General features: G+C 40.6%; 1 protein-coding gene across 5 annotated transcripts in view; it reads left to right on the plus strand.

Annotated features, from left to right (window-relative positions):
* Positions 1-18,180, plus strand: part of ubap2l (ubiquitin associated protein 2-like) — a 38,041-nt gene extending 19,861 nt beyond the window's left edge. For 2 of the 5 annotated variants that reach the window (XM_036567154.1, XM_036567153.1), the window contains exons 8-30: positions 569-613; positions 1,039-1,145; positions 3,539-3,598; positions 3,723-3,775; positions 3,861-3,946; positions 5,374-5,554; positions 5,758-5,959; positions 6,222-6,547; positions 6,807-6,979; positions 7,156-7,276; positions 7,371-7,410; positions 7,521-7,716; positions 8,233-8,299; positions 8,495-8,837; positions 9,612-9,700; positions 10,508-10,561; positions 10,664-10,745; positions 11,872-12,092; positions 12,974-13,079; positions 15,009-15,158; positions 16,896-16,963; positions 17,109-17,303; positions 18,018-18,180. In XM_036567154.1, the coding sequence (XP_036423047.1) occupies positions 569-613; positions 1,039-1,145; positions 3,539-3,598; positions 3,723-3,775; positions 3,861-3,946; positions 5,374-5,554; positions 5,758-5,959; positions 6,222-6,547; positions 6,807-6,979; positions 7,156-7,276; positions 7,371-7,410; positions 7,521-7,716; positions 8,233-8,299; positions 8,495-8,837; positions 9,612-9,700; positions 10,508-10,561; positions 10,664-10,745; positions 11,872-12,092; positions 12,974-13,079; positions 15,009-15,158; positions 16,896-16,963; positions 17,109-17,303; positions 18,018-18,113 (3,061 nt within the window). In that variant the 3' untranslated portion in view covers positions 18,114-18,180. The remainder of the gene's footprint in view (positions 1-568; positions 614-1,038; positions 1,146-3,538; positions 3,599-3,722; positions 3,776-3,860; positions 3,947-5,373; positions 5,555-5,757; positions 5,960-6,221; positions 6,548-6,806; positions 6,980-7,155; positions 7,277-7,370; positions 7,411-7,520; positions 7,717-8,232; positions 8,300-8,494; positions 8,838-9,611; positions 9,701-10,507; positions 10,562-10,663; positions 10,746-11,871; positions 12,093-12,973; positions 13,080-15,008; positions 15,159-16,895; positions 16,964-17,108; positions 17,304-18,017) is intronic. The other 3 variants (XM_036567157.1, XM_036567155.1, XM_036567158.1) reach the window with 3 other exon arrangements.
* The last annotated feature ends 5,490 nt before the right edge of the window (positions 18,181-23,670 follow it).

Raw genomic sequence — 23,670 nt, forward strand, 5'->3', positions numbered from 1 at the left:
AAATGGTTGTGCCTCCTTGCCTTTCTGAAGTGTTTAAAAGTCAAGAGTCTTAGTATTGTGTGTCAGTTTGATAGCTGTGTGTGTGGATCTTTTGTTATTCTTTATTTTTTTTAACAGGATGCATCCAACTGTCTCTGATATTGAGGAGCACCTTAGTATAGCTATTTTCTTTGTTTTCATGAAAGGTTTTAAATAATTATTTCTAAAAACTAAGACTATATTGTTTGCGTCTGTTTGCTTCCTCCCATCTTCTGCTGTTAGGCTACTTGGAGATCTGGAAATTGGCTTCTTAAGAGTGTGTTTTTGGACTTTGCATGTGCATTTTGGTTTGGAATTCCACCTGTGGTACAAGTTGAGGCACTTTTGTCTATGATTGAAACTTTTTGGGCCCGTTCGAAACAGGCCGTTTACCTGCAGTAGGATGTAGGTGTGCCGCTAAGGACAGTTGATGTACCTATATTTAAAATTGAAATTTAAAAGCACCAGGTTATGTGCCATTCCACATGCAGTCCCTACTTCTCATCGCTGTTGTGCTGCTTGTAACTGTCCCTGTTGTTTCTTTTTAAAGCCAGATTGATAAGGGCCCCAGATACGATTTGTCAGGTGACGAGAGGTGAGTTAATTGTTATTGGTTTGTCAGTATGCCAGACAGAATGTGTGGAACCAAAAGTAGGCAGCGTGTGGGGGTAATATATTAGGCAGTTAAGAAGGCATTGAACTGGTGCAGCTGAAATTTTTGCACCTCTGTTCTTGGACTTTAGCAGTTTGTCTGTGTTCAGGATAAAATTTTCTCTGAAATTGTACCTTTGTGTTTCTTTACTGTAGTTATTGTGTGTTAGCTTGCTAGCTTGCAGTACCAGCCTAGATCTGAAGGTGTGTGTGCGTGCGTTGGTTCATTTTTATTTATTTATTTTTTTTTATTTTTATTGTTGCTTTTTAAATAAAGGGTTTTTGCTTTGCTCCCCTGGTTTGTGCATGCCAGTCAGTATACTCTTCAGTAATGTTTGTCCCCCTGCCCTCTTCTCCCTATCTTTGCAGTACATTTAATCCAGCGGACTATGCTGAGCCAGCACAAACAGAGGAGAGCTATGCTGGGGGAAGCACTTGGAGCAACACAGGCAACCTGGAACCAGAAGATGGAGCCAGTGTGTATCCCTTCCAATATGTTTTCGGTTGCCTGAATCCAAATACTTTTATTCTGTTTAGCTCCCTCTACTATACGCTCACTGAGCACTTCATTAGTACACCTCCTTGTTTCTACACTCATTGTCCATTTTATCTGCTCCACTTACATATAAAAACACTTAGTAGTTCTGCAGTTACAGACTGTAGTCCATCTGTTTCTCTGCATACTTCCTTGGCCCCTTTTTACCCTGTTCAACAGTCAGGACCAGAGCAGGTACTATTTGGGTGGTGGATCATTCTCAACACTGCAGTGACACTGACGTGGTGGTGGCGTGTTAGTGGCGTGTTAATGTGTGTTGTGCTGGTACAAGTGAATGGATGCAGTGTTTAAAAACTCCAGCAGCACTGCTGTGTTTGACTCATTGTTCACACTATTTGTCACTTCTGCCTTGCTGGTCTACCTTGTACATGTCAAGTCAGAGATGATAGCTCACCTGCTGCACAGTTTGTGTTGGTCATCCTCTAGTCCTTCATCAGTGGTCACAGGGCACTGCCCACATGACGCTGTTGGATATTTTACTGGTCTATTTTCAGTCCAACAGTGACACTGAGGAGTTTTAAACACTCCAGCACTCCTGCATCTGACTCACTCATGCCACTGCAACACATAATACACCATCATGTTAGTGTCACTGCAGTGCTGAGAATGATCCACCAACCAGATAATACCTGCTCTGTGGTGGTCCCTTGGGGTCTTGGTCGCAACTGTAGAACTACAGAGTCCTCTGATACGATACATGGAGCTGATAAAATAGACAGTAAGTGGAGAAACAATGAGGTGTTCCTAATAAAGTGCTCAGTGACTATGTGAAAACTGTTTGAATGAAATGTCTGTTTAGTTGGTACAAAGTAAAAATGTGTTATTGAATAATACATTGGTAAATATTTCTTTATTATGCCTAGGAAACCACTGAAATGGCAGAGGAGCATCTGTAAACTTCAACACTAATTAGGGATGCAAAAGATCAATGACTATGCACATTTATGCTAATTGTTGATACCTTCTTTCCTCCCTGATTCTAAATCTCACCCCTTCCCTTTACCACCAATGGTGATGTGCTTATTACTGTCGGTGACTGTTCGACAGATGCGACAGAGCACAACAGCTGTAACATTAATAATTAGAAAGTAAACTAGTGAAATCTTCAAATCATCACCCATTAAATATTAAACCATAGATGCCTAAATGCTGAACGGTGTTGATTATGCTAGCGCTGGCTTAGCCTGCTAATAACTTGCATTGACAGACCATATTCTGTCTTTGTCACTCCAACACCAGCCACTCAAATTCATTCGCTCTGGTTTGAGTCTTTATCATCTAAACTTTATCGTTTACTGTGTAATGGAGCAAGATTAGCAGAGCTAACTGCTCAGCACACACCAAGAAAGGAATTCACTGTCTCAGATTTGGCTCTTTACCCTGAAAAGTTGCATGAGTGAAGCCTCAGTGAGCTTAGAATTGAGCCTGTGTCGTAAAGCTATTTTTTGGCTTGCTTGCTAAGCTAATGTTAGCCTCTGGAGGGAAGGGATGTGAAGCTGTTGCATGCTAAGTATGCTGACTGCTACTAGGACAATTCTGCACCATATTTGAGAAATATTCAGAAGATATGTGTGGACCATCAGCGACGCTATCAATTTTAAATACAACATTCATTTAGTTTTCAGTTTAGTACACAATCCAAACATCTTACACATTGTTAGGTCTGTTAGTGCTCGCTTTTTATGGTAAACAGAAACGATAGCTTCAAGCTCATTCCACAAATCGAAGCTGCTGTGTAGTGCCCCGTGGATGTACTTAAAAAAGACTGTTTTTCCAGGGGAAAAATGTGAACTCTGTGCTGTAGTAACACATTTGATTCAAATCGGTCTACGTAGTCATAATAAGCCATTCAAGGGGAGTTGTCCTTTCAGAAATGTTTTTGAGTACAGGTGGTTTTTAAAACTAGGGTATCATCCAGGCCTTGAAATTAGGGTTATTCAAGTCTGCCCCCACACCCTTTCTCCACCTGTGTCAAAGGACTTCTACTTAATGGACTCTTTTTGATAAACAGGTTCTTGCACCATAACATGATTTGCATAAATTTGCTGACATTCAAACAATATAATGTTTTCTTAGAAGCTCGATCGTTACAGGCATCTTAACGATCTGATGGTTGTTAAGACACGTAATTACTCAGTGATTCATTGCAAACTTGTTTGATAGGTGACGATATGTTTTACTGATCTAGTGTTATTAGTTGTGTTTTCTTTGCTTTGCTTTGAACTGTGGAAGTAGAGCCTTAAGTTCTGTTAGGCTTTTTAAAGTTGTTTGGGTCTCTAAAGAAAGTGCTTTCTTTACTTTTTTTTTTTGCAGGGCTTGAGTTTACTGGAGGAGAAGGAACAAATTACCCCCAGAAGTTTGACTCTGCTCCTGGTAAGTGTGGCACCATGTGCCTTGTATAAAGCAGTCCCAAATTTTGACTGTTGCTTATCAGTTATCAGTTTTCTTGGTACTCCAGTAATGTGGTATAAAATTCCTCCTCCTGTTTTCTTTTCAGGTGCTTGGAGAACTGGTCCAGAAGAATGGGGCACTGAAGACTGGAATGAGGATGTAAGTGTAAAACATGCTTATTAATAGAGTATTTTATCTTAATGTCAAAATATATAATGACTTTTCTCTCTTTATGTGGCTGAAGTTGTCAGAGACCAAGATATTCACTGCCTCCAGTGTGGCTGCTATGCCCATGCCACAGGAGAATGTCACCATAACTGCTGGACAGAGGTATGCAGTGGAAATCCCAATTCTCACACTGTAATATGTGTAATCAACAGTGTGGAGAAGTATGAACTACAGTAGTTTCATGGCTGACCAACCGTGGTGGCATCAGCACTCAGCTTTTGGCAAAAGATGAGTGTTCTGGCAAATCAGAACCAGAATGTGGCAAAACCAGATTTACTGTTGTCATACTGGTGCCACCTTGATTGGTCACACAAGGTATGCACAACCATTCAGACTTCACACCACTTAATTTGCTGTGAAATTGATTCTAATCTAGATGTCGTGAAAGTTATAATTGTTAATCAAGGTTAAGCAAGGTGTTGTAGAAGAAGCATAGCACATAAGTGGCACTTAAATGGCTTAATGTGTAATGGAACATTTACATCTGAATCAGTATTTTATGTGCATCATATAGTATGGCTAACATGAATGTTACTAACTAGCAAAACATTTTTTGTCTTGCTGCATGCATGCTTGAAACATTCTCCGTTCTGGGTTGACAGGCCTTTTTTGCTTTCTAGGTTTGATAAAGAAAATTTGGAGCTACATATTGACTAGATGGACTAGGGAATAGTATGAGACTTTTGCATACAGAGTGCTGTGGATTACTTACATAATGCATGTCTAGTTGGCCTCAAACATGGCTCCATTTTTGCTACCTAAATTGCTGCCAGCCAAGCAGTGTAGCAAAGTTTAGCATAGTTGATGTTTTCAAAGACCTGTAATATCCATCTACTACATCAGGGGCCCTGAACTGTGGTTCTGGAGGAATGGTGTCCAGTGCAGTTTGGTGAGTTCCTGGCTCCCATACACCTAATTCAACTCCCCAGTTAATTACCAGTGTTCATAGAGCAGAAAGTCACTAAACTGTGCTGGACTCTGGCTCATCAAAACCAGAGCTGGAGACCCCTTTATTAAATAATTTGCTGAAAAAGAGGCATGTAAAGTAATTTGTGATGCATGCATAACTTACAAGCTCCAAAGATCAGCTAAACTGCTCTACGTAATATTAAACCCAGTGTGAATGAGTGCATTTATACTGTTACTTTGGTGCTAACATGACACACATTATTTTATATTACAGAGGTGTCCGCAGAAAGTAGTATAGTTGTAGATGGTAATCAGATAAACATAGTTCTACTTGTCCAAAGAAAAGCTGGGTTAATGTGTGCTCATCATTACATGACAAATGAAATTTCCTGACTTCATAAACAAATACTGCGTATTGCGTAGATGCTGTCTATAACTGACACTAACGACAAAAAAATGTGATGAATAGAAGTAAACACTCAAATGCAAAAAAAGGTAGGTGTGACTGGTACAGTAAGTGTAGTGACGTGATACCATCACAACCAGTACTTTAACATGGCATCATCTGCTTGATCAGTAAGACATTGTTGATTTTGTGCATTTTACCAACTCTACCACAGAATCGATTTGGCAGTGTTGCTGGGCAAGACACCCCCCTCCTCTTCTTCTGAGACGGAGGCAGCTCCACTGGAGGCCCAACAGCCCCCATCGCTATCTCAGTCTCTGGTCTTTAGCAACTCCAAACAGCCTGTTCCGCTCTCCCAACCCAGCTCCAACACCTCCTACAGTCAGCACAGTATGGTAAGGGAACTTTGAAATTGATTTAAATATTAACTGTATTAGCCTAACTGTAGTTTTCTGTGGGTACTAAAACATTTTTTAGAATTAATGAAAAATAACGGAAACTTGCAAAGTTGTTCAACACTGACCACCACCTTTAAAATATATTTAATAATCATTATAATGAGTTATAAAATTATAATTAATCATTTTTGTTTCCTCAGGTGAGCATGCTCAGTAAGGGTTTTGGCGAGGTGGGAGACACTAAAGGCAACAGTGGCAGCTCCACCAGTGGTTCCCAGTTTCTGGAGCAATTTAAGACGGCTCAGGCTCTGGCTCACCTGGCAGCCCAGCACTCCCAGAGCGGGCCCCCCAACACAGGCCCGTCCACCTGGGACACCAGCCCTGCTACACTGGGACAATATGGTAGGAGAACTCAGGTTAAAGCTATGATCACTAATTGTGTAATCTTTGCCTCATTCCCCTCCTCGGTGCTAATTAACTTGAAAGCAATACTAAAATGATCCTGAGCTGAGAATCAGATATAGCACAGTGATATGATATATGTGAAATTCTTTTAGGTGTAGATTAAAGAGCTTGGTGCCAAATATCACCCCTCTCAATTAGTAGAATCTCACTTGAAGTACAAACTGTAATAATGGAAATTCATCCATTCTCTTGTCTTCAGATTTGAAACCTCAGACAGATACCCTGGTGCACAGTCCCTTCACCAAACGGCAGCCCTACCAGCCCACCTCCACTGCTTCCTCTATGATGGATGCCTTCCTGCAAGATAAAGCCCCTCCTCCATCCACTGCCTCCTCCCTGTCCTCCCAGTCCACCCCCTCTGCCTCACTGACCCAGACTGTCTCTACCCCGCTCCCAAAGCCTTCAGGCCCTGCTCCAAGCCAGCAGATATCTCCAGGACCTGCTGAGCCACAGGCCTCAAGTCCTCTACCCCTACAACAGCATAAGCTCAAACAACAAAAGAAGAGAACCTCTATTGCCACAAAGGTTAGTATTTTGTGTGGTTATGCATAAACATTTCCTCTTTACAATGTTCATAAACCTTGTCTCACTTGTTAGCTGATACTCTCACAAATCTGTTCGCTGTTATTTTTATTTATACTTTTGTTAGAACATTTGGCCCCAGATACCACAGTAATGCCTTTTGAAAATAAGTATTTGGAAGCTAAACTCGAGTGATGGTGAACAGATTTCCCAGAAACCCGATTGCATCATGTATAGTAAATTGTTCTCTGTAAAATGACAGATTCCCGCTTTAGCAGTGGAGATGCCGGGTTCAGCAGATATCTCTGGACTCAACTTGCAGTTCGGAGCATTACAGTTCGGCTCAGAACCCGTCCTCCCCGAGTACGACACCACAGCCGCGGTTCCCACCACTTTACCAGGAAACCAAGCTCAGAACAGCGTCTGTGCTAGCAGGTTTCATAATTTTTACCTATATGTACAGGGTTGTACAAGCATGTGTACAGGTTATTTTTTTTATTGATTTTTTTTTTTTTTCTTTAAGTGATTATTTGAGGCTATGTATGTTTTTAGACGTAATTGACACATTGTTCTTTTGTAGCAGCATGTCCTAATGAAGCTTTTTGTCTTAGTGAGCAGACCCCAGCCCTGTCCACCCCCACTCAGATGGAGCTGTATGAGCAGAGAACGAGTCAGACACGACGCTACCCATCCTCCGTCTCATCCTCCCCACAGAAAGACATGCAGCCCAAGGTAAGATTATTCTGTATCAGTATGTTGATTCTTTATTCTAATGAAGAAATGGTTTATTCCTTCTTTGACGTGTTTTGTTTTTTTTAATATACAGAATGGATTCAGTTCAATACAGACAACACAGTCTCTGGAAGGTAAGCTTCTCTGTTGCACGTGTGCCGTGCTTGTATTTTGTGATTGATTCTTAATGAGAATTGATTCAACTGCTGATTTTTATGTATATTTACATCTTTTATTTGTTCAGCTGCAGCGGGCTCTGCAGTGTCCTCCAAATCAATGTCTGACCCTGTTGCACCTTCCACTGTGTCAAATATGGCCTCGTTGGCAGACCCGTCGTCAGGTTCTGCATCTCTGCTGACCACGTCCCATCAGACAACTCTTGCCGCTCTTGGACATGAAGACTCTTCCTCTAATTCAATTGCTCCTTCGCAACACAACAAGTAAGAGACTTGATTTACACCATATGGTCAGACGTATGCGAGCACCCTTCCTAATTGAGATCAGGTGTTTCAGCCACACCTGTTGGAAACAGGTGTATAAATTCAAGTACATAGCCATGCCATCTCTCTAGACAAACACTGGCAGTATAAAACAGAGGAGCTTAGTGACTTTAAACGTGGAAATATCATAGGATGCCACTTTTGCCACAGTCAGTTGAACTGTAGCAAAGGTGGCATGCTGTGAACTTTTTTTTAGAATGAATTTCTTTCTTTTTTTGACTGAATGGGCACAAATTCCAACAGACAGACTCAATCTTGTGTAAAGCCTACCCAGAAGAGTGGAGGTTGTTATAGCTGCAAAGGGGGACCAACTCCATATTAATGGCCATGGTTTTTGAGTCGGGTGCCAGACAAGCTCATATAGGTGTGGTGTTCAGGTGTTTTGGCCATATAGTTTGAATTGCAAGTGAGAGAAAAGCAAACATTAATGTCTTGTTCTCTACTATTCTCTCTCAGTTCTCTTCCTACACAACAGAACAGTTTGGCTCCATCCTCAGGCCGTACATCTAACACAAGTCTGCTGGTAAGATGCATCTTTTTTTTTAAAGTTTATTTTTGTTGTTGCTTCCATTCTCCTGTGAAAGCAATCAGTGAGACTGTTCTGAATATCTCAGTATCCCACTTCTTTTCTTCTTTTCTGCTTGTTTGATTCTTTTTTTTGTCATCTCATACATTAATTCATTCTTTTAAAATATGCTCTTTCTATTACCTTCTTTAGCATCCAAATGTGGATGGAGACTCCAGCCTGCACTCAACTTCATTCTCCTCCGTGTCTGCGGTGGCCCCCTCTTCCATCGCTCCCTCCTCTGTCTCCTCCTCTTCCTCTGCTGCCCCTGTCTCTTACAGCGCCCCTGTTCCTCCCTCCTCTTCGTCGGTCAGTGCTGTCTCTGCCCAGTCTAGTCTGGGGTCAGTCAGCAGTCTGGCTATGGGCCTCAACAGTGCTGGTGGAGTGACCTCCATCGTGCCCCCCACAGCTGTTGCAGCGGCCTCCTCATCCTCAGTGGCCTCAGCCACTGCCGCACCTTCATCAGCCTCTTCATCGCGCAGCGCGGCCGCCTCAGGTAAATACCTTGGTAGGAGCATTTAGGTGACATCTGAACAATGAAACAAGTGGCGAATGTGCACTCCCACCTTTATTAGAGAGGGAGCAAACGTACACATTTGCACCCCAACTTTTATTCAAGCTAGAGGTCTGCATGAGACCTTGTGTGGTGTTTTTTTATAAATTTTAAATGCTTTGTCTCTCTCCCACCCACAATCCTGTGTAGCTGGTTTCCATCTGTGTTAGTGAAGACTGAAAATGACATGTCATTGAATGCTACATGTCAGATTTGAGAGTGGTCAGTTTTTATTAGTTTGTACTCACCTTCCTTAAGGGCACTTTCCACTGCCTGAATGCTCCTCCAGAAACAGCATTTTCAACAAAGCAATTTGCATGTTGTTCACATGATTTCACAACTATTTACAATGAGTTCATTTGTTATTTTTTGTTATTTATATATGCTAATTATTAAGTGTTAACATTCATTCAATATCAGGTGCCCTCATTTTAGCTGCTCTGTAAAGGAGGGTCCTGGTGCACTTTGTGTGTTAATGGAAAAAACCAAGACGTAGTTAAATTTGGAGAGGTGGAAACAACAAATTTGTATTGGAAGGTACCGATATGCAAAGTCTGTTTTCCTCTGCCATCATGTAGGAATGTTGCTAGGCTAATTTTGTAATTTTGGTTGTAGATGTTATGCTAAGATTTCAGTGCACACTGAAAGTTTGAACTGCAATTACATTTCCCACACATTATAAAGAAGCACTATAGCAATCGCATTTGTTTCCTGCAGGGAAAGCACCTCCAAACCTGCCACCTGGAGTGCCTCCCCTGCTGCCTAATCCATACATCATGGCTCCTGGCTTGCTTCATGCATATCCGGTGAGAATGTTCTTCCCTTTATTTCAGATTGGTTAATTGTTAAACAGTTAACAAGTGTTATACAGACTCTGTTTATCCCAGGTCGTTTCATGTAATCTTGAATATGATTTGCCCTGATTGCAGCCATGTAGTTACCCAGTTAGTCTGGTTGAAGTTGGTTGCCACATAACACAATCTCCAAATCAGCTCATGACAGCCAAATGCCTGTGGTGTTCCTTGTTCCTCTTCTGTTCAAAACATGATGATTGATCCAAAAATCACAATTTTGCATGCTGTTCCTCAACCATGTGGGCAACATGACCATTTAAAAGTTAAGAGATCCTTATTAGCTCCACAACAGGGAAATTCACCATCTGTGCAGTGAAACCCCCACATACACACTAGTGAAGGCACACACACACTAGGGGACAGTGAGAACACTTGCTCAGAACGGTGGGCAGCCCTATCCACAGCCCCCAGGGAGCAGTTGGGGATTAGGTGTCTTGCTCAAGGTCCTGTCAGCTCAGGGTATCGAACCGGCAACCTTCCGGTCACAAGGCTGGTTCCCTAACCTCCAGCCCACGACTGCCCCTTAGTTATTGTTATTAAATGTCTTTTTACACCTGCATTTTTGAGAATAAAACATACACTGATGTAATCTGGATATTTGAGATGCATGAAATGATTGAGTCTAAGTGAGGTCACAGAAGCTGTTACTTTTCCAAACGTAGACCCACCAAATTTGATAAACTTTGAAAGCTGATTTTTTTTTTTTTTTGTGTCAGCTCTCACTTTTTTGGAGGGTTAAAAATTCTCTTTGTGTGTTAGCCCCAAGTTTACGGCTATGATGACCTACAGATGCTCCAGACCAGGATACCACTGGTAAGGGTAACCCAGTGCTAAGAACTATTTAATTTCTCATGACTATTTCAGCTGGTTGACTGTTCTTGAAGCAGCTAATTATAACATTTTTAATCTGTGTAGGATTACTACAGCATCCCATTTGCAACCCCAACAACAGCACTGACTGGCAGGGAAGGCAGTTTGACCAACAATCCTTATTCTGGTAAAGTGTGTGTGTGTGTGTGTGTGTGTGTGAGTGTGTGTGTGTGAGATCACTGTTGTCAGAAGAAAACCTTGTATCTCCAAAATGGAAACTTTACAGGAGAAGGAAAAAACCTGCTTTACTTTTAATGTAAGTCAGTGGAACCAGACATTTAATTTTGGGGCACTTCCTTTGGTCCATTCTTCATGAAATTTACACACAATACAGCAACAGAAAAAAAAACAAAAAACACATATATATATATATATATATATATATATATATATATATATATATATATATATATATATATATATATATATATATATATATGTATATGTATGTATGTGTGTGTGTGTGTGTGTGTGTATATATGTGTGTATATATATATATATATATATATATATATATATATACACACACACGACTGCCACAGCATGAGCAACACTTTCCTGTGTGCATGTAGACCCTCATTCACTGCCAGCTTGGTATTTGTTCATTAGCGCAACAGTGTAACACTAGACTTACAACACATGGTATCAAGTGGCATCAGATGTTGGTGCGTTTTTATAAATGCATGTAAATGATCTCAATATCGGGCCAATACCCGATACATGTATTGTTATTGATGCGTCCTGAAAAATATATAAAATGTATTTTTTGTGGGTCTGTATTGTGGACATTGTATGTGATCGGGAGTACTTTAGGTGTAAGGTGTTCCTGTAATGTTTTTTCTCACCTGAAATTATCCAGACCCCCATGCTTCGTGCATTTTGTTATAACTTTTACTTAGTACTATGTAGTATATAGTAAGTTTGCAACTGCATTGGTTTTAAAATTTAGATTCATTTAGAGGACATTTTAAACTGAGCGTAATGCAGTGAAAAGCTCATGCAGCACACCAGTTGACCCTGTCCTGCATTTCTGTGGCAGCTCAGGGGGTCAGTGTGTGCCAGAGCAATTGAGCAGCTGTTCATGAATACCCATCAGACCTGCAACCCAGTGGCTGACTGGATCTGACAGTGCTGCCACATGCATCTTTAATCACTCAGTGTGTTTTTGTTGAAATCTTGCCCGCTTTTTATGCCTTTTTTGTTTTTTTTTGCTCTTCACTGCACCCCATCTTTCCTCTTGTCTCTTCTCTTAGCTGGTGACCTGACTAAGTTTGGCCGTGGGGATACTTCTTCTCCAGCGCCGGCCACCACGCTGGCTCAGCCTCAGCAGAGCCAGACCCAGACACACCACACCACCCAGCAGCCCTTCCTAAACCCTGCGCTACCCCCTGGCTACAGCTACACCAGCTTGCCCTACTATACTGGTGTGCCCGGTCTGCCCAACACCTTCCAGTATGGTCCTGCAATGTTCCCGGTGAGAGCTGCTTGATCCACCTGCATTTGGAATACTTGACCCACCCACATATTGTCACTGTTTAGGGGTGGGGGAAAAAAAACAATTCTCAGTAAAACGTTTATTTTAAATTCAGCATCAGTCACCTTATGTATTCAAGGTGGCTCCAAGGATTCTTTTTCTTCTCGGAAATGTGGTAAAAGTGTGTTCATAAGATGTCATTGAGGTCGTCTCTGAATGAGTTTTTAATTGTGACTATTTGTTGGTTACACTGGTTAGTAAACCATTGTATTTGAAAGTGTAAAAATAAATTGCATGATACAAGTATTTAACAGGAAGTAAAATGTGCTAAAGAAGGTGTTCGTCAGCTTTCAATGTTGGTGAAAGTTTATATAACTTCAGTGGAAATAACTTAGACGTGTGTATTAGTGTGATAGTTAAAGGAGAGCTTACAAATGTTTACAAGCTACTGACAATGTGCAAATGTTAGAATGCATTTAAAAGAGTTGTATAATGGAGTTCTACCACTCTGCAGAGTTTAGCTCCAACCCCAACTCAACACAACTGATCTTTCAGGAGAACCTGGGTATTGGGGAGAGGTGTGCTAGATCTGAATTCTCCAGGGTGGTAGATATGGTCAAGGAGTGAAAGAAAACTACTTCGTGTAACGACTAGTGCTACAGTTTTATCTATTGCACCTTTAACAGCAGATTACTGGTGACTTTTTTTATTGACTTGTTTTGATGTGAAATGTTTTTCAAACAAATAATCCAAATCTTAGACTAGTGAGTTTGGAGTTTTGCTCATTACTTTAGGGTATGGAATCAGACTGTAGTGAGGGGTGGAATTACTGGAAATAAGTTGTAGTAATGAGGCTTTCTCGTACTGGCTTTGTTTCTCAGGTTGCTCCTACCTCCTCAAAACAACATGGTGTGAATGTTGGTGTCAATGCTTCAGCCACGCCCTTCCAACAGGCTAGTGGTTACGGATCCCATGGATACAGCACTGGTAAGATAGTTACTAACGTTTAGTTGTGTGTTTTATACATGTGCCTGGACACATGTTCACAATCCATTGATGACCTTGACAACTGGTAACGTACTGTGATAGTAAAGTAAGGGGGTGTGTCTCAAATCTCAATCTCAAAGCTATCCTTAACATGTATTTCATTGAATTATCCAGATTAGCCACATTGTTGTCCTTTTGCCCTGTACTCATAGATGTAATAGCATTGGTCTAAACAAAGGCAGGGAGGACACAAACATGAGCTCTCCAGTTCCAAGTCCATATCACCTGGTGCCCAAACTAGGAATGTAATAATTGATAAGCTTGCCTAGTTAGGTTGTGGCTGTTTCTGTCTCACCTCGGATCCTCTTGAATGGCAACTTTAAATGTTATTCAAACAGGTGTGCCTTTAGCACTTGTGTGCTGTGTGTTTTTCACTTTACGAGACATTTTTCAGGATCATAAGTCAGCTGAGGGGTTGTAAGCCATTAGACAAGCCTACTTCACGAGAATGGTGGCCAGTAATTAGTGTTTTGTTTAAGTTGTAGCTGTCTTTTTGTGAAGTCGGTTGCAGTGATGTTAGGCTGGTGAGGTCAGGGGTGGACTTGGTTTCAGGTGGTGGGTCTATACATGCTTATCCACGCTCTGCCTGCTTTTGCCCATCCAGTCGTGTTCACCATGTGTTCGTTTCTCACTCTTTCCTCATTCATGTCTTCACGTACTAAAAAAAAAAAATACTCTGTTTGCTTCTAACCTCATGTTACCATTTACTTCCTTCCTGATGGGTATTTTTTTCCCTTTAATTGTTTTAATTTGGACCAAGTTTCCTCTCGTTCTTTCTTTTTTTCTTTTAATGTACTGAAATTTGGGCCACCGAATATTTTTAGCTGCAAGGGTCTGGAATGGCGTTTGATTTTTAGCCAAAAAAAGTTAAATGTTAAATCGGTCTTCAGTGAAGTGTCAAAATCTGACACCTGAATGAAAAATAGTGTTTTAAACACTATTTGCTCTCTTCACTTTTATGGTCAACACAGATGCGTTCAAACATTTTGAGCAGCAGCAGTGAAGCACACAAACACAGTCTACTGCAACTGCATTCTGTATGGTCTTTAGCTTAAATTATTTTTAGCATTAACTGACAGTCTTTTATGAAAATCACAAATGTAATAAATTGAGTAACTCAGTATCAGTAAACATTTTCACCTCTGGTTTTTAAAAGTTGTTACTGCAAACACTTGAATTATATCCTGCTGAAGTTTTTGAGGTAGTGCTGTGTTTTTGTTTTTTTTAAACGACAGACACCAAAGCAATTTGCGTGCTAAACTTCAGACTGATAGGTGTTGTCCATTTTTTTTGCAGTCTCCGGAGTTTACCTTTTAGATGCCTTTTGGGAAACCATGAAGTAAATGGGATATTTTAAAAAATTTAAGTAGTCCTCTAGTTCTTTTTTTTGTTTTTTTTTGTTTATCAACATGATTACATCTTCAGCGTTATGATGTTAAATCATAAGCATAAATAAAACAGCAAATTATATAAAAAATAATAAAATTATTTATATTTTATAAAAGAGCCCTTTCTTTCAAAGTGTCAATGTGTGCTTGGGTCGAGAATTTTCTTCGTCTTTTTTTTGTTTGTGTGTGTGTGTGTTTTTTGCTCACTTTGTCCCTTTACTTAAGCCAAATCTCTCTTAATATCCTTATTTTCTCTTCTTTTTTATTTTTTTATTTTTATTTTATTTTTTTGGGATTACTGTCTTTCAGCACGCCCTGACTGTAACCCACTGGTCTTAACACATACACACTTTGCTTGCTGCTTTACTGCCTGTCCTCTTCCACTCCTCCGCCTCCTCCCACTCCCCCCTCCTTCCTTCTGGCCCTGCCTGGTGTGTGTCTAACGCTGTGGGGCTGTGGCTGTGTGTCTGACCGTTTGCAGGCTATGAGGATTTGGGCCAGGCTTCGGCAGGGAGTGGGGATTTCTGTAAGGGCGGCTACGGCACCGCTGTGGCTGCCGCTGCTGCTGCTGCCGCCGCCGCTGCTTCTGCGCAAAACAAGCCCGCCAGCTCAGTCACCGCGCCGGGAGTTGGTGAGTGTAGCATCACGCCAGACCCCGTTGTTTTTTTGTTTTTTTTTCCCCCTTCCCCCCTCCTGTGGTGGTTGTAGCACCCCCTTTTTCCCCATTCCCCTTCTCCCAGTCACTGCCACTAACCTCACCGAGGAAGCTTGATAAAGCCATGGCATGCTACCCCAGCACTACTGCTAGTCCTGGACTTTTAGCAAGAAGTGGTCCCTTAGCAAGACACAGACCTGTTGATGTGAAAAATATAAGTTTGGGTGTTTGGAAGTTTGGACCACACACTCTACAGAACACATTTCTGCACATTTTAATGCACAATTACTGGTTATTTGTTGAATGTAATATATTCAGGGGAAAACATATAACTTTAACAAGGGCCATATTTTGGCACGTTTTTGTTTTATCTTTTTCCAATACATTAAACTCAGCAAAAAAAAATAAAATTTTGCACTAAACATTGCAGAAAAATGCTATATTTTTGTTCCTTGTAGAGGATGTATTGACTTATTTTCACCAACAAAACGTAATGTAACACAGGGTGCTTATGGGGACTACTGTGTTTTTCTATTTTAAATATTGATTTGAAGGTGTGGCTTATAAAGGAGCATTGGGTGATTATTTAGTAAAGACGTAAGCTGTAGAATTGCTGTAAGTGCTTCTTCAAAAGCAATAAATCACAAATATAGATTATAGCTACATTAACATCTTTTGATGAAATAGTAACCACAAATACAGATCTTTGGCTTTCATAACCAAAAAAAAAATAGGGAAACTACATTCCTTTAAAAAAATGATGCAGTTTTCAGATATGCTGACAATGGGTTCAGGTAGTATACATTGAGTCACTACTTGTGGGAGCGTCCTGGTGTTTTTGTTAACTGACAGGCTTATGTACACTTACTGGCTTACTTACCTACTGATTGGTTGATTGGGAACACAGTGTTATAAAATGAGGGTTTCCTCAGCCTCTGAGACTGCTACATAGTTTATTTCTAACTTTGGAACTGACTGATCCAAGTTCTGGTCAGTTTTGCTGAACTTCCACAGTGTGTTTAACTGTAGCGATTGAGACTGACATTAAACCTTTGGTTGGGTTGACTAGCATTGGGTGTGTTGATAGAAAACACAAAAAACAAACTGAAAATGCTAGCGTATAGTTTTATCACTCCCTGTGGTACCAGATCTGAGTGGCACATGGAATTGGGTGTAAGAGGAGTTAAAAACCCAGTGATCACTTAACAGTTGTGCTGTTTTGCTGTGGAATTGAAGAGAGCCATATACTGAGAACAAAGGCAGTCAGTCCTTTCTTGTTGTGTCTTGGTGGTTATTTAATTAAAGGGAAGAATGTGACTTGTGTATTTGAAACTTATTTCCCTCCCCCAGTAACTGATTCAATTGCCCTCTCTCTGGGCAGTAGCAGAATCTGGAAATCAAGTATTTACACGTTACTTTTTGGTCATAGCAGTGTTCATGTGTGCTGTATTCTTGATGGAAGATTCTTATTCACTATGCTTGCAACCAGAGCCTGGTGTTTGCAGTTGCTGCAGATAACCACCCCATAATTGTGCAGCTTTTCAAAAAACAGTTTGATAAGGTTCTCATCTATGTATAAATACTGCATTCTCTCACCAGGGGTTTGTTTCCATTATTCCCTTTTTATTATTATTATTATTTTTATTTGGTTAATATTTGTACTCGACAAATAACACTGTTACTCTCGCTTTGTTTGTGTTGGCTTTCCCTCAGGAGTCTCAGTGACCTCCAGCAACACAGGAGTTCCTGACATTTCAGGGTCTGTTTACACAAAGACACAGGTGAGTGTTCTTGGTGCATTTATCACTGAATTGGTAGCAGGTTTATTTATTCAATACCAAGTTCTAAACTGTTATTTTCTTCCCTGCTTTCTTCTTTCGCTTCTCTGTCATCGGTTCACCTTTTTTATTTCCTTTCTTTTTCTAGTCATTTGATAAACAGGGTTTCCACACGGGAACACCTGGTGCCTCCTTCAGTCTGCCCTCAGCACTTGGAAGCGGTGGTCCCATCAACCCTCCGGCTGCAGCTGGCTATGCCCCGGCCCAATTCATGCACATTTTGACTCCGCATCAGCAGCCACATTCCCAGATGCTGCACCACCACCTGCAGCAGGATGGACAGGTGAGAACCAGCTATGGCAAATTGTTGATCATAATCAAAATCTTGAGATACTATGTAAAACTGTCAAATTAATAGAAACACAGAATGACAGAGTTTAAGGCATGTCTGACGTTAAATGTGTGCCAATCATGAAGACCCAAAAAGAGGAATGAATAGGGGTTTGAAACAAAGCTCAGTGAACTGGCAGACAATCATAAAACATAAGAAAATAGCCTAAAACTGACTCTGAATTCAGTATACCCATCCATAAGACTTAGTGTCTAATATGCTGTGATCTAATATGTGACAAGTACAGAGTTGTTTACAGGTATAGTGTAGATCAGGCCTGGTGTGTTGATGTATCAAACACATTAAGATATTTACATTTAAATACAACACGTTTGACCTTAAAGTGTTAGTGTACCTGAACTCAAAAGGGACCGCTTTTTACCTTGCTAGTTCATTTCCCTGGTCAAATTGAGTATGAATTATTAACCCACAAATCATTTATAAGACAGAATTCTTGTTTTCCCGTAGTCTTCCATTAATGGAATACTTTTGTCCATCCCTAAAATGTCTTTGGAGTTTTAAGTCGCCGTACACCAATGGGCAAGGAAAAATTAACCAATAACATCATGTCCCACCCCCTCCAACCATCCTACCCATCATCGGTTGTAATGATTTTTGATTCCCATTGACTTGAATGCGTTGTCTTTTTCTGTTTCTTCTTTTCAGAGTGGCTCTGGACAGCGCAGTCAGAATGCTTCCATTCAACAGAAGTCCCAGATCAACAAGTCTGCTTATAACAGCTATAACTGGGGAGGCAATTAACATGCTCTTCTTCAATTTGGTGTGCAAAAGGCTAAAATTAGGGGACCCTTTTCTTCCTCCCTAAAAATCTCCTCCTCGCGCCCTTCTTCCACCACACCTCTGTCCTTTTCCAGTCCAGTTGCCCTTTAGTACCACCCTGCACCAATGGTGGTGCTGTACAAAGAGGTAGCACAGTGGGGGACATGGCCAGGGGAGGAGTCTTGAAGAGGAAGGGGTTTAAGAGGGTATATGGTTCTAGTAACTTAGGCCTTCAAGAGCCAAGTATTGAGTGTTTTGGAGTTTGTATTGTGTTTAAAAAGAAAAAATACCCCAACCCCTTCTCTCATTCTGTCATATGTATCATAGAGCTGTTTTCTAAAGGATTTGTTTTGTTTTTTGAATGTTTTGTTGGCTGAGGCAAGGGGGCGTGGGGTGGAAGAGAAGTTGGGGTTGTTTTTGTTTGGGAGTTCCACTGTCTCTCTTTCTCTACCTTCCTTTTTCCATCTCTTCTTTACCTGCACCCTGCTTGGTCTCTTTCAGTTTTCAAGCCCATATACATCACCTCTGTGGTTGTTCTGTTTGGGTGTTTTTTTTTTTTGTTTTTTTGTTTTTTCCCTCCTCCCTCCCCTTCCTTTCCTTGTTGAGTTTTTACCTAATTTTATTTTTGAGGGGAGGGGGAAAGGTATCGTTCTAGATCGGCTAAAGCAGTTGTGGAGTTTATTTTTTACCAAATATAAATATATAGATATATGAAAACAACATGTATAAGAGGGCACAAAAATGGATATGTTCCAGGTGTGTGGGAGTGAGTCTCTTTTCCCCCCCCTTCTTCTTCTTCCCCTTTCCCTTCCCCACCTGCACCCCCTTCACCTCCGTTGCATACATGTGAGTCTGTCATAAATGTGGGCAGTAGTGTGCATGTTGGACTCGTTATACAGACCCTTTAATGAGCCCTTAATTAATGTACAGGTTTGGCGAATGAAGGGGACACTAGTCATGCATACTCAAGCTCCTTTCTATTGAGCATCCTAGTGTGATTCTCCCCCCCTCTTTCTGCAAGCGTTCAGCTTCTTTGGAGATGAATCTATTTTGGGGTGGGAAGGATGACCTGGCATGCCTGCTTGACCTCTGAAGTGCCGCTGTTAAAGTTGCTGTGAACTGGAGAGGTTGGAGTGTCCTCAGGTCACCCCTTTGACATGTGCAAGTGTATTTCCACACTTTGTTTTTTGTTTGTCCTCCCTTTTTGTGACATTATACGTTGCAGTCTTCTGCTCCCTCTCCTTTAAAAGGCATCACCTTTCCCCAAATATTATTTTATTAATATTATGATTATTAGGAAAGTACTGATGGACAGAATTGTACTATGGGTTTCCTTTTTTGTCAGTGACTTTTCTTTTTGTACTGTGCGTTTTAAAAAAAATTAAATGGATAAACTTGTCTTGTACATATATATATATATATATATATATATAAAAAAACATAAACACAAGTACTGTAGTCCATGTTTGTTCCATGGTTTTTTTTTTTCCTGCCCCTCTCAAGTCCTTACACACAGACTTAACGTTTTTGTTTCATAATGTGTTTTTTTTTTTTTTTATTTTGTAAAAAATATATATATATATAAATATTAAGTAAATAAACAGAGAAAAAGACATTTTCATCATTTTGGATGTGAATGTCTTTTTTAAGAAAACCACATTTCTGGATGTCCCGTGCTTTCTCAAGTCTTCCTTTTGTGCTGTTGTTGGAAGTTGGAAAACGTATCAGTTTAAAGTGAGACTACTTTAAAGTAGCGGTGGGTGATATGACTATATTTATTTTATAGTACTTCAAGAGCACTGAACTTTTATTACAAGAGCATAATTCTGGATAATTTAGTGCACTGCAGTATATGATGCACTGAATAAAAATAATTATTCTCATAGGTTTTCCTTTTTAAAGGGGGGAGAGGTGTTTCTGCTCTTATCAAGTCTCTTAAACAAAATAGCATGATGTGTATTGTGAGTCTTTAAGTATCACGTTACATTTTTGTCATATCGCCCATCGAATACTTTGAAAATGATCATTTGTTTGAGACTGTGGAGCCTTTCTGACTATAGATAAACAGGAGGTAACTTGTAATATTAATCCGGTAGAACCATAAACTGTGCATAGTCTATGGTTAGAACCATGTATAGATTTTTTTTTATTACAAGAAACTCACATTTGGGGAATACATACGGTACATCACACATACACGAAAGTTAATAGCTGACCAACAGTAGTATTCAGTATGTTGTAAGTTTTAGTAGCTTTGCTGTTCAAAGGCCTTGAAATATTGTCTATAGACATGTAAAGGGACTCTTTCAAAAATAAGATTGAAATTAGGTTTAGACTTCATAGCTCTGGCTTTCTGAATGTGGAACTTTCCTAGAAGACAGCATTGTTACAGCATTATTGAAGTGTATTTTGCTTGAGATTGTAAAACAAAAACCATGTCAGGAAATATCCAACAAGCTACTAAAACAAAAATAAGACCGCAATGTCCGTCCAAATTTCTTTTGGAGTGGGGATAGCTGTAAAATAAATGTTGAATTGTTTAATCTAACTTTTTGCAGAAGGAGCATTGAGGAGATATGGTATGGAAGAACTTACATAATACATCACATGAATAGTAGTTATGAAGGATCTTGAGTTTCTCTTATTTTTCTTTTGAAAAGCAATCCACAAAAAACATATATTTAAATTAGGGTATAATAAACTCCACTTGCAGCACACACTAAGCACACCTATCTCCTAAGATTAGGGATTTCCTGATAAAGTAAACATTACACTTTTTATCCAAAATACTGACCCCACTGTTTGAGAGTGAAGGAATGCTGCATGACAAAGAACCGTAGCTCGTGGTCCTGAATTTTCTTTGACTGAGTGGAATACAGTTTGTAACCTTTGTAAGATCTTTTACAGAAATTTGAATCCCTCTGAATGCCACAAAGTTCTCATAGGAATAGAAATCTGCTTGTTCATTCAGTAGTTCAATAAAAATATTGGGCCTCATTCAGTTTTAAATCGTTCTTGGGAAAAGTGTCCACGTGTGCACAGATTTTGTTCTCACCAAATCCCAAGAACAAATCCCAAAATAATAATAATAATAATAAATTTGGTGAACGCCAGAATCTTTGTGAAAATTGTGCAAGTGGGTTTTAATAAATTTCTTCGTAACAGCAGTTGAATGAGCCCCAATATTTGATAAATATTTATGATAAATAATGATTTCTTACTGGAGAACACCATTATTCCTTATGGTTAAATACGATCTTTCAAGAGATAAGTGCTTGTTTATAGAAATCAGAAAGTTTGACAGGCAGTTCACCATATTTAAAGTTGTAAGAAAGCAAAAATGCTGAGTTACCACAATGTTCAAAGGTTAAGTTGGGGACGCGGTACCAGGTCACGGTTAGAAATAGCCTCCTAATCCAATTTATTATGGTTGCTAAAGCAAGGCGCAACTATATTGTTATCCGACTTATATTATTATTCTTCTCTTTATTGTTCTTATTTTTCTGCCGTTTCTTTGCCGTGTAACTCGTCCCGCAGCTTTCGAGATATCAACTCCGTTGCAACTCCAGATTGTCCGGCCTGGTTGTGTGATGCGTGCTTGTATACAGCTTTTTGATCGGATGCACGGATTCCGTGTGGCAAGGGAATTTTGCGGAATTTTTTCCCATAGAGAATGAATGGGGTGAACATTTGCATGCCAATCTAAGGTACTTCTGCTGGTCCGATCGACACCATTTTTGATACACTATCTAAGGGCAGGTCCCCAAGCATGAATCCACTGTCGTTCTGACCCGCACTCATCCGTTTGTCGTTTTATTCCATCTTTCGTCTCTCTCATAGACTTGCATTGAGCGGACTGTTGGCAGCATGCCAGACATGATGTCACAATGGCCCATTAACTCACACACCCATCCAAACTCACGCACGGAGCCCAATGTCTCACCCGCTCCCAGCCTAATGCTCAGCAGTGTCAGCGCACATAATGATTTTTTTTAAGGTGGAACTGCTTTTAAGGTGGAATTGCACTTGGCTAGCACACGAACTAATCCACCACCATACTGACCCGCACTCCTCGTTGGGTCATTTTTTCATCCCTCGTTCCTCTCATTAAATCCCATTTATTTTCGCCACCAACTCTATTACTTCTTTGGCCAACGCCCATTGAAATGCAAGTACTCACTCAGGGCACCACTCCAAACTCTTATCCACAGCCATACTGACCCGCAGTCCTCTATTTGTCGTTTTTTCATCCCTCGTTCCGCCCTTAGAGTCCCATTCATTTTTCCACCAGTCAAACTCTATTGCTTTTTTACCCGACAGCCACCGAAATGCATGTACTCACTCAGGGCACATCCCCAAGCTCTAATCCATAGCCATACTGACCCGCACTCCTCTGTTTCTGATTTTTTCATCCCTCGTTCCTCCCTTAGAATCCCATTTATTTTCGCCACCACTCAAACTCTATTACTTCTTTACCCGACAGTCACCAAAATTCATGTACTCACTCAGAGCAGGTCCCCAAGCTCTAATCCACCACCATACTGACCTGCACTCCTCTATTTGTCGTTTTTTCATCCCTTGTTCCTCCCATATAGTCCCATTAATTTACGCCACGACTCAAACTCTCTTACTTCTTTGCCTGACAGTCGCCAAAATGCATGTACTCACTCAGGGCATGTACCCAAGGTCTAATCCACAGTCATACTGACCCACACTCTTCTATTTGTCGTTTTTTCATCACTTGTTCCTCCCATAGGGTCTCATTCATTGTTGCCACCAATTAAACTGTATTACTACTTTGCCCGACAGTCACTAAAATGCATGTACTCATTCAGGGCGGGTCCCCAAGCTCTAATCCACAGCCGTCCTGACCCGCACTCCTATATTTCTCATTTTTTCATCCCTCGTTCCTCCCATAGAGCCTCATTCCTTTTTGCCACCACTCAAACTCTTACTTCTTTGCATGACAGATGCCAAAATGCATGTACTCATTCAGGGCAGGTCCCCAAGCTCCTAATCCACATCTGTCCTGACCCGCACTCATCTATTTGTCGTTCTTTCATCCCTCGTTCCTCCCATAGAGTCTCATTCATTTTCGCCACCACTCAAATTGCATGACTTCTTTGCCCGGCAGCCACCAAAATGCATATACTCACTAAGGGCACATTCCCAAGCTGTACTTCTTAGCCATACTGATCCGCCCTCATCTATTTGTTGTTTTTTCATCCTTCGTTCCTCCCATAGAGCCTCATTCATTTTTGCCACCACTCAAAATGTATTACTTCTTTTCCCGACACCCACCGAAATGCATGTGCTCACTCAGGGCACGTCCCCAAGCTCTAATCCATAGCCATACTGACCTGCACTCCTCTATTTGTTGTTTTTTCATCCCTCGTTCCTCCCATAGAGTCCCATTCATTTTCATCCGAACTCAAGCCCTATTATTAACTTTGCCCAAGAGCCACCAAAATTCAAGTACTCACTCAGGGCACATCCCCAAGCTGTAATCCATAGCCATACTGACCCGCACTCCTCTGTT

This window comes from Colossoma macropomum, unplaced genomic scaffold, assembly GCF_904425465.1.
Source record: "Colossoma macropomum unplaced genomic scaffold, Colossoma_macropomum, whole genome shotgun sequence".
In the NCBI taxonomy this organism is placed as follows: domain Eukaryota; kingdom Metazoa; phylum Chordata; class Actinopteri; order Characiformes; family Serrasalmidae; genus Colossoma; species Colossoma macropomum.